Source organism: Chelonoidis abingdonii, chromosome 6 (genome assembly GCF_003597395.2).
Source record: "Chelonoidis abingdonii isolate Lonesome George chromosome 6, CheloAbing_2.0, whole genome shotgun sequence".
NCBI lineage: Eukaryota > Metazoa > Chordata > Testudines > Testudinidae > Chelonoidis > Chelonoidis abingdonii.
Genome location: NC_133774.1, coordinates 117958661 through 117978157, shown reverse-complemented (window position 1 = coordinate 117978157; position 19497 = coordinate 117958661). Strand labels below are relative to the sequence as shown.

The 19497-nt window shown below is 39.9% G+C and overlaps 1 protein-coding gene across 1 annotated transcript in view; it reads left to right on the top strand.

The window, feature by feature from the left end:
- Positions 1 to 427: 427 nt before the first annotated feature.
- Positions 428 to 19497, top strand: part of CAAP1 (caspase activity and apoptosis inhibitor 1) — a 31100-nt gene continuing 12030 nt past the window's right edge. The window contains exons 1-4 of the mRNA XM_032783899.2: positions 428 to 710; positions 2675 to 2875; positions 5172 to 5256; positions 7089 to 7167. Of these exons, the coding sequence (XP_032639790.1) occupies positions 579 to 710; positions 2675 to 2875; positions 5172 to 5256; positions 7089 to 7167 (497 nt within the window). The 5' untranslated portion in view covers positions 428 to 578. The remainder of the gene's footprint in view (positions 711 to 2674; positions 2876 to 5171; positions 5257 to 7088; positions 7168 to 19497) is intronic.

Sequence of the window (19497 nt, the reverse complement as noted above, 5' to 3'; positions counted from 1 at the left end):
TGCTAGACCCAGGCTTGTGAGTTCAATGGGGGTGGGGGGCATTCAAGGCACTGGGGTAAAAATCTGTCTGGGCATTGGTCCTGCTTTGAGCAGGGAGTTGGACTAGATGACCTCCTGAGGTCCCTGCCAACCCTGCTAGTCTATGAATCTGCCTCACATGCTACGCCCCATAGCAGCCGCCCGTTCTCCCAGCCGCCGGTAACACTCTGCCCCGTGCCGGGGAGCGGGCGGCTCGCGGGAAGCCTGCAGCAGGTCCTGGGGGAAATGCTAGTCAGCCTTGACCAAGGCCTCTCGCCGCAAGCAGGTCATGGGCGGAGCACACAGCACCCCCCACCGGAAGTACTTGGAGCGTAAATCTAACCCCCCCCACTAAGCGCCGGAAGTCCACATGCCCGGCTCTGACGTCACCACAGAGCCGTCAGGCCCCGTTGTCATGGTGATGGAATCAACCCGCGACGGCTGCGGGTGGGCGGCGGCGCGCGCGTTGTGAAAAATGTTCCGTCGGCGACTCGCAGGGGGTGGAATGTGACCGTTGGTGGGGGACGGGACGCGGCGCCAACCGCCGTGAGGCCGGGCCGATGCCGGGTGGCAAATCCTCCAAGGAAAAGAAGCGGCGCCGCTCCCGTTCCAGCGGCCTAGACGGGGGCTCGGGCGCGGGAAGCACCGAGGGGAAGCGGCGAAGTACCGAGTCCAGCTACAGCCTCTCGGAGGTAACGTTCCGCAGCGTGGCTGGGGGCTGGGGCCTGGCTGGGCAAGCGGAAGCGGTGGTGCTCCCGAGGGGGGAGGCGGGGCCGGTGGTGCTGAGCCGGGCCGGCTAGGCGGGTGCTTGGTCTGGTTCATGGAGCCGGAGACCAGAAGGGCCCGGTGGGATCAACTAGTCTGACTCCTTGCGTGACACGGGCGGCGGGGCTGGCCGCCTGACTCCTGCGTGGGCTAGAGCAGAGCGCCCACTCGACGGGACATTGCCAAGGAAGGCTCCTCCTGTCCTTCAGCCCAACCCACGCGGCATGAAAACGTCTCCCCTACGGGACTCTGCTAAAGCCCGACCCACGGCAACAAGGGGAAATGGCCCGTCTCAGGAAAGCAACTGAGCAAGAGCTGGGCTTGGACTAACCCCTCCACCCCGCATGGATCTGCTCCCGCTTTCCTCTGCACTGCCCAAGTCAGCCCCATAGCGAGGGTAGCATTGCTCCCACTGCCTTTGGGGTGGCCCTACCTTGCCAGCTCCTCTTGGAGTGCTGAATCTGTGGCAGCTACATTAGTCCGTTCCCTTTAGTGCACCTGCAGGCAGTTCCTTATTAAAGCCACTGTGAAGTGCTGGATTCAAAAAGAACATGACTACTTGGAGTCAGGAAAAATAACACCTGCCTCAAGCTCAGAAGCGTTTTACACACAACACGAAAATAGAAGGAAACAGAGACAAATGTAGGGTAGAGAAAAGGCAAACAGAAACCTGTTGAAGGAATAAAGTGCAGAAACCGTGTGGTGCTAATCTGAGTGTTGGTGAGCTGCATAACTTTTCCCATGGGAAATTGGTGGGGGACAAATTTTAGAGGTGACCAAAATGTGTATAGTAGTATCTACAGTTTTGCATTCTAGGAAAGCAGTTTCATGCTTACTAGCTAATTTTTAATGTTTGATGGTAAGGAGGGCTATATGAAAAGAAATTTCTGAGGGAATCTCTAAGCCTTTCCAGTACCCCATCCCCCTGCCCAATACATGTTCTTGTCATAACATTTACTCCATCCTTTCTTTAAAAAAAAACAAAAAACTTGGCCCTCAAAATCCCATGCACAAGCTGTTGTCTTTCAGCAAGACATTTGTCATTAGCAGTAGCCTTACAAAGGCTAAGGCCATGGCTACACTGGCGCTTTACAGCGCTGCAGCTTTCTCGCTCAGGGGTGTGAAAAAACGCTTGTTACAAGTTACAGCGCTGTAAAGTGCCAGTGTAAACATTGCCCCAGCGTGGCTCCCAGCGCTGTAAGCTAATCCCCACGGGGAGGTGGAGTAAGTGCAGTGCTGGGAGAGCTCTCTCCCAGCGCTGGCGCCACGACCACACTTGCACTTCAGAGCGCTCTCGCGACAGCGCTGTACGGCTGCAAGTGTAGCCATACCCTAATTGTGATTAACTACATCAGACTTGTAAAAGTAGCAAAGAGTCCAGACTAACACAGATCCATACTAACACGACTACCCCTCTGATACTTTACGTCAGACTTATTTTTTGTGCTGCCAAACATATCTCCCTTTGTTTTCCATTAATTTCAGGGAATACAGCCGTCCAGTTATAGCCATGTGGGCAAAGTTTTATTGTTTTTTTTCCCCAAATATATTATTCAGATTATGTGGCAAAGTAGCTCTTTGCTTTATGGTATTTCAGACTGCTAGGATGAGCCAAAATAACCATCTCTTTTAGAGGGATATTGATGTTTGGCCTATACATATGAAGAGCATTCATGTAACTTTCACAATCTTACAATATAAAGCGCTTAAAGATTCGTAACATTCCAGAAATACAAGATGTTCATTTGTAACATTCTTTAACATTTTATAGTAAGAACTATATTATTGAGGCAGACACTGTTGTAAAATCTTTCCTCCTTTCTTTACTTACTAAAGAGACAATTTCCATTAATTTTATTTTTCCAAGCGTTTTAATATCTTTTAATTTTAGGAAATAAAATGTACTGTGCCATCTGCAGAAAAAGAGGAGTTAGCTGAAGAGCACAGCGACATAGAAGAAGGTGGACTAGACCTCAGTGTGTCACTAAAACCAGTTAGTTTCTACATTGCAGACAAAAAAGAAATGCTTCATCAGTGCTTCTGTGTCATAGGGGAGAAGAAATTGCAGAAAATGCTGCCTGATGTTTTGAAGGTATTGAAATATACTTAACTCTTCAGTACATGCAGGGCTGAACAGCTCTGTTTGCCTGAGGTCAGTCCAGTGGATTTCCAACATGTATATTACAGCAACCTGCATACCTTTTGCGCAACAGTTATATGAAATTTTAAATTTAATAATTTTCCACGGGGGTGCAGTCCTCTGTTTTTATTTTTTTGGACTTTTATGCAGAGTCTTCACAAAGTTTAGACATGAAACTTGTCATTTAAAGATCCTGTGCAATATTTTTAAGATGGATGGGCATATTAACTCCAATAAATTAAATTAGTCAAATGCACTAATTTTATTCTGTTCCACTAAATTCCTCCTAGAATTCCAATTTGATGTGGTATTCACTTTGTCTTAAACTATTGCATAGTATTTCTATGCATTGTTAAGACATTGCTGTACTTCAAATTTTTTAAGTATTGATACCATGCTCATCACTGTGGTATATAGAAATGACAGCATTTCATAGTTGGATTGAAGAGCTGCTTTGTGTATAGACTTCTCAAAATTGAGCTGACTGATAATGAGACTTGATTTTTATATTTCTAAAACTATTTAACTATTTTCCTCTTTCTCTGTAATATGATATTAAGCTCTTCTATGGTATGGAAAGAAAACAAACAGTAATAGAGCATAATTTTGTTATACCACAGCTGTTACAGTAAGACCTGACTCTTAATTTATTATTAGAACATTCTATTAGAATGAATGCCTGGTTTATGTCATCTGCTTGAGCTCTAGTCCTCTAGCTCGCAAGTGAAAATGAATTTGGAATGTTCACCTGGAGGAATGTTATTCCTGTTTAAACTAAATAAAATAAAAACATACAATTTAATGAGACTAGCAGCCTCTGCTGAAGAAATCCTTAGAATTGAAATGTCTGTTGTCCTGTAGGGTTAGATTAGTCAAGGGTTTGATAGTACGTTTCCTTTAAAAAACAATATTATTATTCTGGGAGTGTGCATCTTCTAATGTGACCTAAAAAGGTTAAAGGAACAGCTTTCCAATCTGAAGTATTGAGCAAGATTAAGGTAATGAGTTTGAAACAAAAGGATAAGCAGACACACAAACACATACCTCGTGTCATCCTTGCAGGGCTGTTTGTTGCCACAGGGACTGAAGTACAGTAACAAAACTGTATGTAAGCCTGTGCTTCGCCTGCAGTTCTAATAATCTGTGATTGAAAATAATGATTATTCTAAAGGGACTTTTATCCTTATCAGGAAATATGGTAGCTAGCATTCAGAAACACAAAAGAGCTAGAAATTCCATACACTTCAGTAATATGGACTAAATGCTTCATTTATCTACCCAAGAAGAGTGTTAAAAAGAAGAGGATACAGGTAAAATGTACTTAACTCACTTTTCAGATCCTTGTCATCCTATCTTGCTTACATAACTTGATGCCCCTGAGTCACTGGCAACAGGAATTGAACCCAGGACCTCTGAGCATAAGACTTTACTGCCTGAGCTAGAAGGTGCAGCTCTATTGGCAGTAATTTAAACTTCTTTGTGGTTCAGGTACTAGTTAGGGACAGAGCCTGTGGAGTAAGCATCGTTTATGCTCAAGGCTCATATTACCAGCTTCTCCATAATGACTCAGTAGCTTGCACTTTGTTCAGACGTCACAGCCACCATAGAATCTGCAGGAGAATTAAGTAACAGATACTTAATATTGTGTAGTTTTTCAGAAATTGTATCTTTATATTTTGTCAGTTTTTATTTTTTTATTGTTGTTAAATACTTAACTTTGAACACACACGCGCGCGCGCCAAGCTGTCATATTGCTCCTTTGTAGTTATCTGATGGCTGTGACATCTCAGGAAGGTGCATCACAGCAGAAAAGGAGCTGCTGTCTGAGCTGGATGTTGCATGAACTGTAGGAGAGGAACTGAAACTTTGAGTGATGTACATAATCCCTGCTAGTTTGGTTAATGAGAATGTGCAGCAGGTAGAGCTGAAATGGCTGGAACATGAATGTTATATTTGCAGTTCGTCTTCCAAAGGTGGTTGTCTGTATCAGAGAGGACAGAGAAGATCATCTGGTCTCAGCAAGAATTCAAAAGTCCTTCGAGGTGGGACAAAGAGAGAAAGTATTGTTTTTTTCAGATTTGATTCATCTGCATCTCTCAATGATTTCAGATTCTTTCCCTCTAAAGACAACAATTATTTAATTTTTGATAGGAGTGGAGGGTTGATTGTGGTTTGCATATATGCTTCTCGGATATGTGGATTATGAATGTGGATTTTTTGTTTTAATTTATTGCTTTGGTCTTCTTAGAATTGTTCCATGGAGGAAATCAAAAGGCTTTGCCTGGATCAGTTAGAACTTCTATCTGAGAAAAAACTCCTGAAGATTCTTGAAGGTAAGAACTATTTTCTCCTATGGTAAATTCTACAGATTTTGATCTTTAATAGTACAACAGTGCCCAGTTAAAGGAATCTACATTAAAGATAGGTCTTTTCTGTATATCAAACCACTGCAACCTCAGAAATTTCTTAAAATAAATAACTTGAAAGGAATAAACGTCTAGTACTTTAAAAAGTAAAAATTATCTGGCTAAATATATTTTTCTACATACTTAAACCAAAATATATGTAATAAGACAATAGCTCTTAAGTTAATACCTGGTGATAGAAAAATGTGGTTATCCAATGTCATCTGCTGTGATATATCTAGAGTTGCTCAAAAACTATGTTTAAACAATTTTTTGATGGAAAATAGGGTTTTTGACAAAACAAAATTTTCATGCAAAATGTCTTTCTGTGGAAAACTGCTTTTTGTGGGGGGGGGAAAAAATGTCCCCAAAGTGTAATGTTTTGACACTTTCAGATTGACATGTTTTTCTTTTGTGTTGATTTCACATTAAAGTGCCACCTCCTGAGCCCCTGTGATTTTCCTGTATGGACATAGTTTAAAGTTGAACTGATCCAACACAAAGTATTTAATTTTGATTTTTCTCAATAGAAATATTTCACCCTAAAGTTTTCAGTTATCAGACTTTCAAAAAAAGTATAATTTTTCCATGGAAATTTTTTAAAGACAAATGGATTTTTTTTTTTTAATTTTAATCTAAATTTTCTACAGGAAAACATCCCTTTTTCTGGCCAGCTCTACACTGTTGTTCTACTAAAGCAAAATTCATAGGGTTAGAATGAGAACCTTCTCTCAGCCCATAGCAAAGGGCAGTATGTTGCTGTCCCAGGAACAGACCAGGAAGGGAATTGACTATTAATAGCCACACTTCTTTCCTTTGATCCTCATGTGCTACAGAGGGAAATAATTTGCTATTGTCATGTATGAGTAGCAGATTACATATGCTGTTGTACCAGCTCAGCTGTGCTGACTGATGCATTGAGATAGAGTCATAGTTCTACCTAATCCCCCACCCAGTGCATGAAGGTATGTAGCAGTCCCATGTAGGCTATTCTGTCCCCTGCTGTGACACTCGTATGTAGCCTGGGCTGGGAAGTAATGTGGTATCATATTTTCTTGTGCAAGCCACAGTTTAGTGTGTTGTAATTGAGTTTCATATGGGTATGCTGCATGACAGGCCCCAGGGTTGATGTGTAGCTGCTCTGTGGCTGCATTCAAACCCATGAGCTGAAATAGAGTCTGCAGCCTCTTTTGCACTCCCTACTAGGGGACTCTCAGCTACTAGATCCATGTATTCACAGATAATACTTAGCTCAGACAGTGGTACCTTCTCTGGTCTGTCTGCCAAATTCCCTTCAATATTGGCTTGTTTATTGCTAACTTTTCTGTGCCAATGTTGAACTCCCCTTTGATTGCAGGAAATACAGAGGTCCTCTAGGTAGAACACCCACTCATAACCCCTCTTGTGTAGCTCACTGTGGGGCTTACGTGATGCAGAGAACCTTGAATTGATTCTCTGCCTTTCATTGCCCTTTAGACTTAGTACAGTAACAAAGCTGGAATTGCCCCTAACCAACTGGATTTTCATATATGTTAATGGATAATCAAAGGATAGTTCAAACTAGTCTCAGCCTGTGGGCAGCAGCAGTTTCAGAAATTGCTTTTTTTTTTTTTTTTTTGGGTAAATGTAATTTTAGAACACCTTCAACTGAAAAAACTACACTGTTGACTTTGGGTAAAATTAAGTTTTGCAGATAACTCCAAGCAGGTAGGAAGCAACATTTGGCTGTAATCTCATATGCTGAAATTTTATACATCAAGGTGAGACTGGTGCTGACTCTGATACTGATGAAGATGCAGACCGTGGTGGAAATAAGAGCGGAGTTGAATCGATCAGTCAGTGAGTAAAAAACAAACAAACCAAAAAACCTTGAAAGAGGTTTTGCTTTCCTCTACCTCGGTTCACAGTAGCACCAAAGGCCCCAATACCCTCTCAGACCCTTACTCAAATAGCTAATCCAGTTGAAGCCAATATGAGTGATATTGTTAGGGTCCAACTCTGCAAACCCATACTAACACTTTATCTGCACTGAAAACAAAGTTGTATTGTAAATCCTTTGACAGATCCTCACAATTGTTAGCCCCTCACTTTCCATTAAATAATTTCCTTTCCATAAATGAGTCCTACCAAAACCAAACCATTGCATTGTTCATTTAATAAAAAGAAAATTTAGCCTTAGTGTGACACTAAAACAGTATATACCTTACTGAATGATGATCATGGTGTGCCAAAATTCTACCAGTTAACTAAGAAATTAACTACAGAGATCTTGCAGGGGAATTGCATGAGCATTTAGCCCTGATTCTGCAATCTTATTCACACAGATGGACCCTTGAACCCATGCACAGCCTTACTGTGGCACTGTTCAGTCATCAAAGTCCACCTGCACTGGTCTAATTGTGGAATTGGGGCTAAAAAGAATAGATTAGAATAGAAATACGTTTCCTCCTTTTTGCAGAAGTTGTATGAGACTCGTTATCAGACTACTTAGTGTTTGTTATAAGAGCTTAGTGGGGTTTTTTGTATGCTTTGTGCTGCTTTGTATATTTAAGATACTATTATAAAGAATTCTGATTTAGGGGAATATTTTCATCTATGCATGTGTTGCAGTTAAGTATTAATGGGTATTAATGTTATGTGTGCAAAAGTAAAACCAGGAAAATATATCACTTTCATCCTATATGAATTCTGAAGCCCTTTACAAACTGTGAGCCTGATCCTGAGGTGCTGATTACACTTTGTGATGTGCTGAGTGCCTCCTACTTTTATGGGAGTCAGTGAGCTAAGCACTTAGTAGCATCAGGTCCTAGATATGTCAGCTGTCTTTGTCCCTTCATCCATCATTGGAAATCTAGCTAACAGCCAGTGAAATCTTCATTAGGATGAAGAGGGAATCCTGTTGGCCAAGGATAATGAGGGATTATCTTATGCTTATAAAAAGTGCTATAAGATTTTAATGGCTGCGGGGAGATGTGATGGGACCCCTGTTTTTAAGGTTTGAGCTAACAGACTGAGTTCTGTACACCTCACTATCTCAGAAAAATAAGGGCTGAATCAGTTCTGTTAGGATTCAGGATTGTAGTTCTATAGCTTAAAGGTGTTTCAAAACTAGTGTTCGAAGCAGGTGGTCATGACTTCCAGCCAAAATAAATTGAATAAAAATTGTATTTATATGCAAATAAAATAGTGACTTGAGGGGAAAAAACTAAGAGGAAAATTGTGTCATCACTTAGTGAATAAAACAGTAAAAATAAAAATATGAAGGGGGGAAAAAGATTTTTATCATTTTTAACTAGTATAAGTCTGAAGAGATTGCAAAATCCATTTGCTCGTAGAGCATAGGAAGCTTTCTCGGGGGGAATACCCCTGTTAACCGTTGCAGAATCTAAACTCCAAATTTAAAAGAAAGGGATTCTTCAGCCCTTATGGTTGTGAAGATAACCTTCCAGACTTGAGCCAAATATAAATCAGATCACCATAGTGCAGTCTTCTGAAGGCTGAAGACACTGGCCAATTTTTATTATGCAGTAGTTTGACAAAACGATGAGAGAGAGAACGCAAGAATATTTGAGCAGAGTCTTGTCAGTTTTCACTGTGGAGACGCAGAACCCTGTGGGGAGCCGTGAAACTGACAAGAATCTTGCTAGTTTCAACTCTGGTCTGACAGACAAAGCTATGAGTAGCAGCAGCAACACTGTAATAAGTTCCTGAGGAAGAGGGTCAAAAACAGAAGCTGGGTATGCAGTGTCGAGTAGCAGATACCTCTGGCTTCTAGGGATGTAAATACCATTTAAAATGTTTAAACGGTTAACCAATTAAGCCGCGATGGTCTATCCCACTGGTTGGTGAGGCCCAGGGCTTGGCGGTGGGGCTTGCTGCGGTGGGGCATCTGGGCTGGCAGGGGTTAACGATCTGTTCCATAGCTTCAGAGCTGTGTGCAGTGTCTTAATATGCAAATATTAAATCTTTAATATACTATTTACAACACTGTTTGCTTCTTTGCTGCTATTCTACAACACAGCACCATTAAGCCATAGGATTTGGGATGTTCCAAGGTTTTTGCTAAATTAGGTACAGTTAATTGAGGGAGCCAGTCAACTAGTATTTGTCTATAAAGCTGGCTAGCTGTTTCTTCCTTGTACTGAGGTTGTGAAGTGAGTTCTTCAGCTGCTTGTCAGTCCTCCACTTTGCTTTCCTATTTTCCTTCAGCAGGTACGGATTCCCCAGTTTAGTCCTGTAATAGGTTCTGGGGAATTGGGTAAGAATACTTTTTTCCTGGGCATCTGGAGGCTGCAGAGGACCCAGGTGGTGTTCTCACAACATCTTGTAGAAGCCTGGAGGCCTTCCAAACAACGTTCTTCCTGAATTACCTTCTCTGAGTGTGCCCAGAGTAGGTGTGTCAAGCTGTTCCTTGAAGTATCACTATGTGCTGATACATGGGGGAGGTGGACAATGTAGTGGATACCACTAACTAATAATCATATATATTCTATGTGTAATGCAGTCAAGTTATCTTTGCTGTGAGAACTGTAATTGTGTGGTTTTTTCATTGCTGTGTGGAAATATTCAGAGTAACAGGTTTCCCTTTAATCAGTAACTGCTTATAGGCTTTTGGTCACTTTACTCTCATGGATGCAGTTTTCCTTTGGTTTTGTTTTGGAAGCTTAACAGTTTGAAGATTTTTTGTTTTAACATATTTTGCTTCCAGATACAGAACTGCACCCAGACACATTATCCTCAGCTGGTCTTTATCCCCCTAGGTAGGATGCTGAACTATACCATTTGGGACACAAGTACTGCTAGTCACATCAGATCTGAGCAGTACTATTAGCACCTGTTCTCTGTTCGCTGGTATTCTATTCAGGTTCTTATACTGCACCCATCATCATGGCATCAGAGCTCCTTCCTGTAGTGCTGTCATAACTATAAAGGGGAGGGAACAGCCCTCCTGTGTACAATACTGTAAAATCCCTCATGGCTAGAGACACCTAAATCCTTTTACCTATAAAGGGCTAAGAAGCTCAGGGAACCTGGCTGACACCTGACCCAAAGGACCAATAAGGGGACAAGATACTCTCAAATCTTGGTGGGGGGAAGGCTTTTGTTTGTGCTCTTTGTTTTGGAGGTTGTTCGCTCTTGGGACTAAGAGGGACCAGACATCAATCTAGGCTCTCCAAATCTTTCTGAACCAGTCTCTCATATTTCAAACTTGTAAGTAACAGCCAGGCAAGGCGTGTTAGTTTTATCTTTGTTTTCTCAACTTGTAAATGTTCCTTTTTGCTGAGAGGATTTTACCTCTGTTGCTGGTAACTTTGAACCTAAAGCGAGAGGGGTTTCTCTGGGCTCTAGGAATGTGGATTACCCTGTAAAGTTATTTCCATCCTGATTTAGAGATGATTTTTACCTTTCTTTTCTTTAATTAAAAGCCGTCTTTTTAAGAACCTAATGATTTTTCCTTGTTTTAAGATCCAAGGGGATTGGATCTGGACTCACCAGGAATTGGTGGGGGAAAGGAGGGAGGATGGTTAAATTCTCCTTGTTTTAAGATCCAAGGGATTTGGATCAGTGTTCACCAGGGACTTGGTGGAGGAGTCTCTCAAGGCTACCCTGGGTGGGGAAGGTTTTGGGGGGAAAGAGTTTTCCAGGTAACTCAGAAATCTGGATGGTGGCAGCAAGACCAGATCTAAGCTAGCAGTTAAGTTTAGAGGTGTTCATGCAGGTCCCCACATCTGTACCCTAAAGTTCAGAGTGGGGAAGGAACCTTGACAAGTGCGTTAAACATCGTGTCTAAGATTTGTCACGTGGTTCTTCCTTTCATGTGGATTTATATTTCTTTTGGATTTTTATCTTTTTTTTTTTTCTTCTTTTCTAATGGATGTGTTGCCTTATGTTGATGTTTTAGAGATCACCCAGACTAGTAAGAAGTTGTCATCTGCTCTGTAATCTTCAGGTGCCATAACACTGTACTGTTATGGCTCAGATCTCTGACACGAGGTGCCTACCCACGAGAACAAGGTCTCAACTTCCCCTAGCCTACTTACTCCTTGCAGGGTGATATCAACAGAGCTTCCTGTCCTGAGTCTCCCCAAATCCATCCTCCCTGAGTTCTTAACTAACGGACACTTGGACTGTTCCCCCTAGTTTGTCACCCCCAAAGGTGTGAAACCAGCCCCCGGATACCAACTTACTTTGGCTCTCCACACTGGTTGCACAACAGAGACTTACTTGGAGTAAAAATAAACAAGAGGTTTATTTAATAGAAAAAACACAGATTCAAAGATGAAATAGAAAGGGAAAGCAAACATGTACAAGTTATGCAAAAAACAACCACAGGCTCAACCTCAGTCTTTACACTTCTGTATTAGATAAAATCCCTTTTCTGATACAAGTTACTTATTGCCTTTTGAACAGCTTCCTAGCATAGCTCGTAACTGTAGGGGGGAATCCAGCATTTCATAGACAGCTTCCCACTTAATATTCCCCCCTACCTCCTGCCAATGAGGTGCACTGCTACATTTTGTACAAGTTGGAGTTTCCCGTAAACTGATTGCTTCGTCCTTGTCCGGGTAGATTCCATTGCTGTAGGCCAGTGGGCAGGTCAGTGAAGTCAGGTGATAGTCTGTCAGAATGGGATGTAGTTTTCTAGCCAGCCTTCAATGGTAGAATATATTTTTTGCAGATGTTGGAGTGTGACAACATAGAGTTGCAGAGAAGTCCAAGAGCATTTGTAAACTCAGGACTGACTTGACCAATTATGGGTATGTGTCTTCAACCGGAGGAGAATGCACTGTGACATAATCTTGAATTGTTTTCTTCTGTCAGTCAGCATAACCTCCCTCTTGCTTTGGTTTAGGTTCAACCAGCTGTTCATCCCTGAGCTGATCTCTGCCAATACTGACCTAACTTGATAGCAATGGTGGTGATGTGTTGCTAAATTGTATAGTTAGATGACTGCCTACACTTTGGTTCCTTATGAAATTTATTCAAGAGGCCAAATAACCGATATCAGTCTGGTTTATTGCTGTAAGCCAATAATATAGTACAGGAAAAGGGTTCTATACGATACCAGTGTCTGGAAAGCTGTCTCGTGCAACAATGTTACATTCGTATTACGAGAAGATGTGATCCCAAAATTACAGCTTTATTTACATGTCACTAAAATCCAATCCATTACTTTGTCCCAGTTCCTTAACTTGTTGTTCTGTTTTTTCCTTATGTTGGTTTTGGATACTAGCATTCCACGTACTGGTCTGTGAAGTTACTTCTCTGGTTTGTATTAAGACATAGAGTGAATGTATCTTGATTTCAACAAGTTTCCTATCTGCTTATGTCAAATGCTTACCTCAGCAAATGCAAGGAGTTTTGGGAACTTAGAATATTAAACAGAGTTATGGTATTGGTCAGTTTAGGCTATATCATTGTTACAGTATTTGTGTTTAACGTTGTTGGTGCTTAATGCATACTTATCTGTATGTGTATGATACGGATAATACATACATTGATATGCTGGCTAGCCTGCATATGTATATATGTTAGTCAACCATTTTCTTATATTGTGAAGGACGGATAGAGCTGTATGTCATCTGCATGTTGTTGGCATTTGAGCCCATGGTGTCTTGCCAGCAGAATGGATTTAATTTAAATCATGATTTAAATCACTAGTCAGGAAGACTCGATTTAATCATGAATTTCTACATAAAAGTGCATTCTTGTTGTGTGTTATAACCTTAATACATATTCTTCACAACTCAGAGATAGATGTAGGTTTCATTTTTATAAGGTACACACTATACATTTTTAAAGTGATTTATTTTGAAAACTTTTCAGATTAGTTTTCCAGCTGTATCAGAAAATGATTGATTGTTTGGTTATTTCATTTACCAAAGTAATTGAAGCAGATAGTTTACCTCCCAATGACTTAATAAATAGCTCCAATTCAACAGGTTAATCATTAATATTTGGAGGGTTTTCTTGCCATGCTGTATTAGGAGGAGAACATCACCAGACCGACACATAAATTGTTTTATTTAACTAAAACAACAACGTTATGTATTCTGGAATTTTTTCTTCAACAGCAAACGTATAATATTTTAACAAAACAAGCATATGAATTTTTTAATTTAGTTAAACATTCAAGTTTTTTAAAATCAGGTTTGTTTTTGTTAACATTGTTTTTAACTAAAATAGTTAAATGAAATATTTAAAAAACAAAAAATAAATAGACTGTCAGCCAGGTCAACTTGAGAAACTTAAAATATTGGCTTCTGCAGCTAACTCAGTCATCTTCACCTTCATTCTCCTGTTTATGAATAATCTGGAACAGAAAAGCAAGCTTTTCTGCTTTTTCAGGTCTGAAACAATTTCTGAATTTGGAATGAATTAGTCCAAAGGAAGAAAATATTCTTTCTACACCGACAGAAGAAGCTACTGCTGTTAAAAGTGAGATTATCACTTCAACAGTCTCTGAATCCAGGTGCTTAAGTGACTTCCACCAGTTCACTGGTGTGACTTCCTTTAAAATATCACCAGCAAACATATTTCTTGAACAGCTCACTCTTAGCTCTGAAGTTTCTTATAGTTGGCATTATGGAGGGATGATTGCTGGATGTCCATGTCATAGCCAACTCCTCTTTTTCAGCAGTTAAAGTTTGACCCTGGTACTGAGTATTGAGAATATTTGTAAGAAAATGAGCTGGGGATAGTGCTTGTCCCATTCGTTTTTTTAATGCTTGTAATTTAACTCTGTTATTGCATATTTCTCTTTAAGATCTCACTCAGTTCCTTCCAAATTTCAACAGCATAACCAATAAAACAGCTATTTCCCTGCATTTTGTTCAAGGCTACAGAAATAGGCTTCAGGGTACTCAGCATGTGTTCAACATTTCTCCTAAGTCCAATGTTGAGAACTTTGGCTGTGACAGTGCCATCTATTTTCTCATGATTTTGTTCACAAACTGTCATCAGATTAGGCCTGTTCTGCATATAGTGCTCAAAACAGTCCACTACTGAGTTCCATCGCACGTCTTGTCTTCCTCTCACTTTTTTCAGAGCAGCTGCTGCAAAGTGGTGGTTACAGAAGTATTTTGCAATTTCAACATTAGCCTTTATTTCTGGAACACTGAAGTCTTTAGCGAGGAAGTGCATTAAATGAGCTCTGCAATCATACATTATTAGCTTGGGACTCTTCTAAATTTCTTCTCATCTTGGATACATTTGCAGCATTGTCTGTGACCAAGCTGCGTACTAAATGTTTGAATTTTTTTTCAGTTTGTTATAGCCTTTACTGCTACTTCTTGTTAGTATTCTGCTGTGTGCGCATTTCCTGATGTATGTTTTTTCTGTAAGGAAAATATTGCCTTCTTCTGTTGTCATACAGGATCATTGTGGATATTGCTCCACCCATCAACATGCAGGTTAGCAGTTTCACCCTCTAGACCTTTTGCACACTACTCAATTTCTCTTTCATACACTTTATGCAGCAGTTTGCTTGCGACATCTGTTCTGCGGGTTGGACTGTCTCCTGGTCTTAATGACTGAACCATGTTAGTGAAGTGTGGGTTCTCAATCCTACAGAAAGGAGAGTTTGTTGCATAAACAAACGGGGAAACTTTTCATCAATTACCTGTTTTTGTAATCGTCTGGTTCTTATCACAAATGTATCTGTTTTTTTCTGGATTATGGAAGTTTTTTTTCCTTTTTGCTATAGGTGATATACTGTGGCTATGTGACATACATGATGTGACTGAAACACTATCATTGGCAGATAACTCTGAAACTATAGAAAATCGTGGTGATCTTGAGATGGATAGTCTTCAGAATCCTATATGTTGAGAATGGATTCGCCGAAACAAAATAAGTCAATGCAGTTATTTAATTATTATTACCATACTGCTCATTTAGTATTACTCATTGCATTCACTGACAGTACTACTTTAAAGGTGAAATTGTAAAAGGAAGATCTGCCTATTTCAGCTATTTATTTTTTTATCACGGCTGCATCTAAATGATAGTACCATAGAGTAACAACTATATTTTTTGCTCAAACATGAGAGTTCAATAATAGTCCAGAAGGAAGACAGTAAGTCCTTAAGAAGTATGAAATAAAAAAGTTTACCCACCTGAAGATCCTGCATGTTCAGACATGTTTCTTTCATCATCTTCAGTGCAGCTTCCTCCTGAGAAGGAACACTTCTCATGATGTTGTTTCATTTGGGCAACCAGGCCTGGCATTTTTTTGTTGCATTGTTGTTGCTTGCATGCCTGTCTTAACCACAGGTAGAGGAACTTAATTAAAATATTGCCAAACTGGATCTCTTCTACGGCCTGCTGCCATTATAGGTTTTCCCTTCTAGTGAGAGAATGGTATGGTAGGTCTCAAATCAATGAAGGCTACACTCAGACCTCGAGTTCTGGAATATGCACCTCAAACAGTTTCACTTTTGTTTCTACTGCCTGTCCCTCCCTTCTCACATTTATCTTCAGACTTCTCCTTGTCCAGATCTATTCTGCCCCCAACTTTTTGAAACTTTGCACTTTTAGAGAGAGGTAAGGGATTGATTCTGTGTTCACAAATTTGCAGGAGGACAATAGGGTCGAGGTCTGTTATTTCTCACCTCTATATATTTATTTATTTAAAAACATTTTTTTGCTGTTAACAAGCATGTTATCTCTGGAGACACAAATGCAAAGTCTGAGAACTGCAAAACTAAGCATCTCTGATGGTATCTTCTAAGCTGAGCACTGAGTCCCATTGGATAGATGGAAAGATTAACCTAAATAATCTGTACAGAAGCCCCTGGGACTCCATAAGGTTGGGTCCCTAATCCATGAACTATTGGAACTCATATACAAAACTTTTCTTAAACATTACATGAATATTTTGTCTCATACTATAGAATTAGAATTTATAATTCTTATTTCATGGTGAGATATCTTTGAGCTATAATGTATCTTAATTAAAACTATCTTCAGATAGGCTGTTTTCCCTCAAAAAGCATTTTATCAAAAATATTAAATTTAAATAAAAATATCCAATTTTTGTTTATATAAAATTGGATTTTTTTATTTAAATTAAATTTTTTTGATAAAATGCTTTTTGAGGGAAAAAAACATATAGATCATTGATTTCTATCCACCCTGCTTGCCAGTGCTTCTAGTGTTTATATGTAAATATTGAATAAAACAGGAGAAAAAAAAGATCTTTGTGAGACTTGGCAAGTGAGGGTGTCTGGTGGTACAGGTGCAGTTTTCCATCACTGTCCTTTGGGTGTGTCCTTAAAGGAAGGACTCAAACTATTTTAGTATATTTCCCCAGGATTTCTGCCACCTCTGTTATGTGTGACAACTGCATTTCATGATCAGCTGTGTCAAATTCTACCCAAAGGTCCAGAAGAAAGGATGCATGTCTGTCCTCCATCAATTGACAGGAGGATATCTACCATCTGCATCACCAATGCCATTCCTGTTCTCTGTCTTGGTCTGAGTCCAGTTGTATGTAGTCTAGTGTATTGGCTTCACATCTGTATCATGCTTGGCTTTAGATGCTAGAAACAATTATTGCACTGGACACACATCATTACTTACATCTAATTTTTGAAGTGATTGGGGAAGAGGGAAAAGCATATGCAGGTGGCAAGAGGACAAATAAGAAGAATGTGCGGGTGAGGAGGAAGTTGTATATGACAGAGGAAGGGAAAAGAAGATACAAAATAAAAGGATTTAGACCAAGAAAATACTCACCAGATACAGCAGCTCTTGTCAATCAGATAAGTACTACCTCCAGATAAAAACCATATCAGTTCTTGAGTAGGCTTGAGCTTCTGATCTAAGGAAGGGAAAACTGGGGAATAATCCGTTTGGTTTGGTTTGGTTTGGTTTTTGTTTAAATGGACTTCTATTTCTAGTTACTGGTAGGACATTGTGTGAAGTTTTCATTAGAAAGTTAACAGCAATCTCCGATCTTTAGATGGACCCTTTTATTAGTTCATTTCCTTTCTGTTCTCCCAGCATGGATGGTGGAAGTGCCTGATCTGGTTGTCCAGCACAATTCTTTAATGAATTGTGGATAGTAGGCACTATCTCTGATATGCTATACTTTTATAATTTTCTTTGAGACTCAGTACGTTGGTGTCAGACACCCATCCCTGATCCTACGTAGGATATTTAACCAGCTTTCATGCCAATCAGATTCTGTAGAATCTAAAGTGGTCACTTAAAAAAAATTATAGTACTTACGGTTGCAAAGAAAGAAAACTTGCCGAATGGAAATCAAGTGTAACTGATGCAGTGTTGTCTTCCACAGTTCACAGACTTTCTGAAATAACATGGGTTGTTGAGTTTAATGATGGCATTTTAGGGCCGATTATTCAAATAAGGTTGTTGTACAATTGTTCACCTAGCTTGCATAGTTTCTACATTTGTGTGCACAAATCAGGGAGAGTATAGTGCTTACTCCCCCCCCCCCCCCCCAATGTGATGCAGCCTACAACAGTAACTTTACTATCTAAAAATTTGGTTGCTACCTAAGGGCCTTGTTCAACCCTGGACATTGATATAAATCTCCCATTGTTATTTGAGGAGGATCTATTGTAGTCTGGTATAGGACCCTCTATCTTTGTGATCATACTAAGAAAAAAATTGTTCCTCTTCACACAATTTGACCCCTCAAACTTTATGAAATAGATTATTTTTAAAAAGTTTCTCTAGTATAGTGTATTAAATTAACTTATAATTCCAAGACAAGTTGTAAACTAGAAAACATTGTAATTTGTTAAGCAGTTCAAGAATTTTCAGAAACACAGGACTTGAAGCAGATTTGTTTGTGAACATAGGTAACATATTACATTACTTACAGCTTTTATATCCTTTGTTTCTTTTTACTGTGTAGTATATAGAACACAAGAAAACAAGGCTTTTGATATGTTAGTCTGACACTCGTAAGTTGTTTTGCATTTGTCCAAATTTATTGAGGCACATCTTGTCATTCTGTTTCATGTTATGCCCTTTCTAATGTAAAATGTAAAAAAAAGTATCTTGGACTTTCTATTAAAAGAAAATGTCAGCCATAGGGATTTTGATAAATTTATAAAAATTTGCTCCTTAATCAGAAACAGTTGCGTGTTGCTATTTTTAAAAATGAGCGTTGTCTCTTTTATACAAGTAGCTCTCTTGTTTAAACAAATTTGTGAATTTTGGTTGCAGTGTTTAATACTGTAATAATAATTTTTGAAACCTAAAGCACTATCGGTTTTGATTACAACTTTGTAATACTAGTTGGCCCCCATGAATTTTTGATTATCTGAATATAGGACCAGATCGTGCAAATAATCCTGAGCATAGTGCATAATGCTGGTAGGGACTATACCTAGTATTTCCAGCACTGATGTTTAATATGTTGATTTTTATTAGTAATTCACAAACCACTGTGATAATGCAGAAGACTTGTTCACTGCAATTAACTGCAATTAAGTTTTCCATGCAAGAAAATACAGTTCCTCAAAACTTAGGCCCTGCCTTTTTTTTAAGGGCGTCACCCCGTCCTTTGATTTTATATTCACAAACCACATGCACAACTGCACCAAAAATCCACAGATGTCTAATAGCCTGTTTCCAACTGTTAATCACAGAGACTAGTGATTGAAGGGCATTGAATTACAGGCTCAGTTAATTGCAGGTACAAAATCATGCCTGCAAAATGAGTCTGCTTCTCAAAATCAGGCTCTGACTTTTCTCAATATGTACCAAGGAGACTCTATTGCAGTGGTTCTCATTCTTTTTGGGCACTGAGAGCCCATCAGTCAGGTTGCAATGCACGCAACTGAGCCAAGCCAGAGCTGCAGGAGCTCTGAGGGGGTGAGTGCAGGGTAATCTCTGCGCGGGTGCACACAGTCACACACACCCTGGGCTTCCTGAACCCTTCCCCTGTCACACACACCTTGGGCCTCCCATGCGACCCTTTGACATATTTTGTAGGCTGAATTTTGGGCCTTGAAACCTTGGCCTAGTAAGTCAGATCAGTCTGGAGTCCAGTTCTGTAACATAACTAGTGCTTATTATTTATTTCATCTGTCATCATCCTCTGGGGCGGGGGGGGACCACCTTCTCTGATACTTCTTCCAAGAGGAATATCTGGATGACGTGTATGTATTAATTTTTGTTCTGTAAAACTTG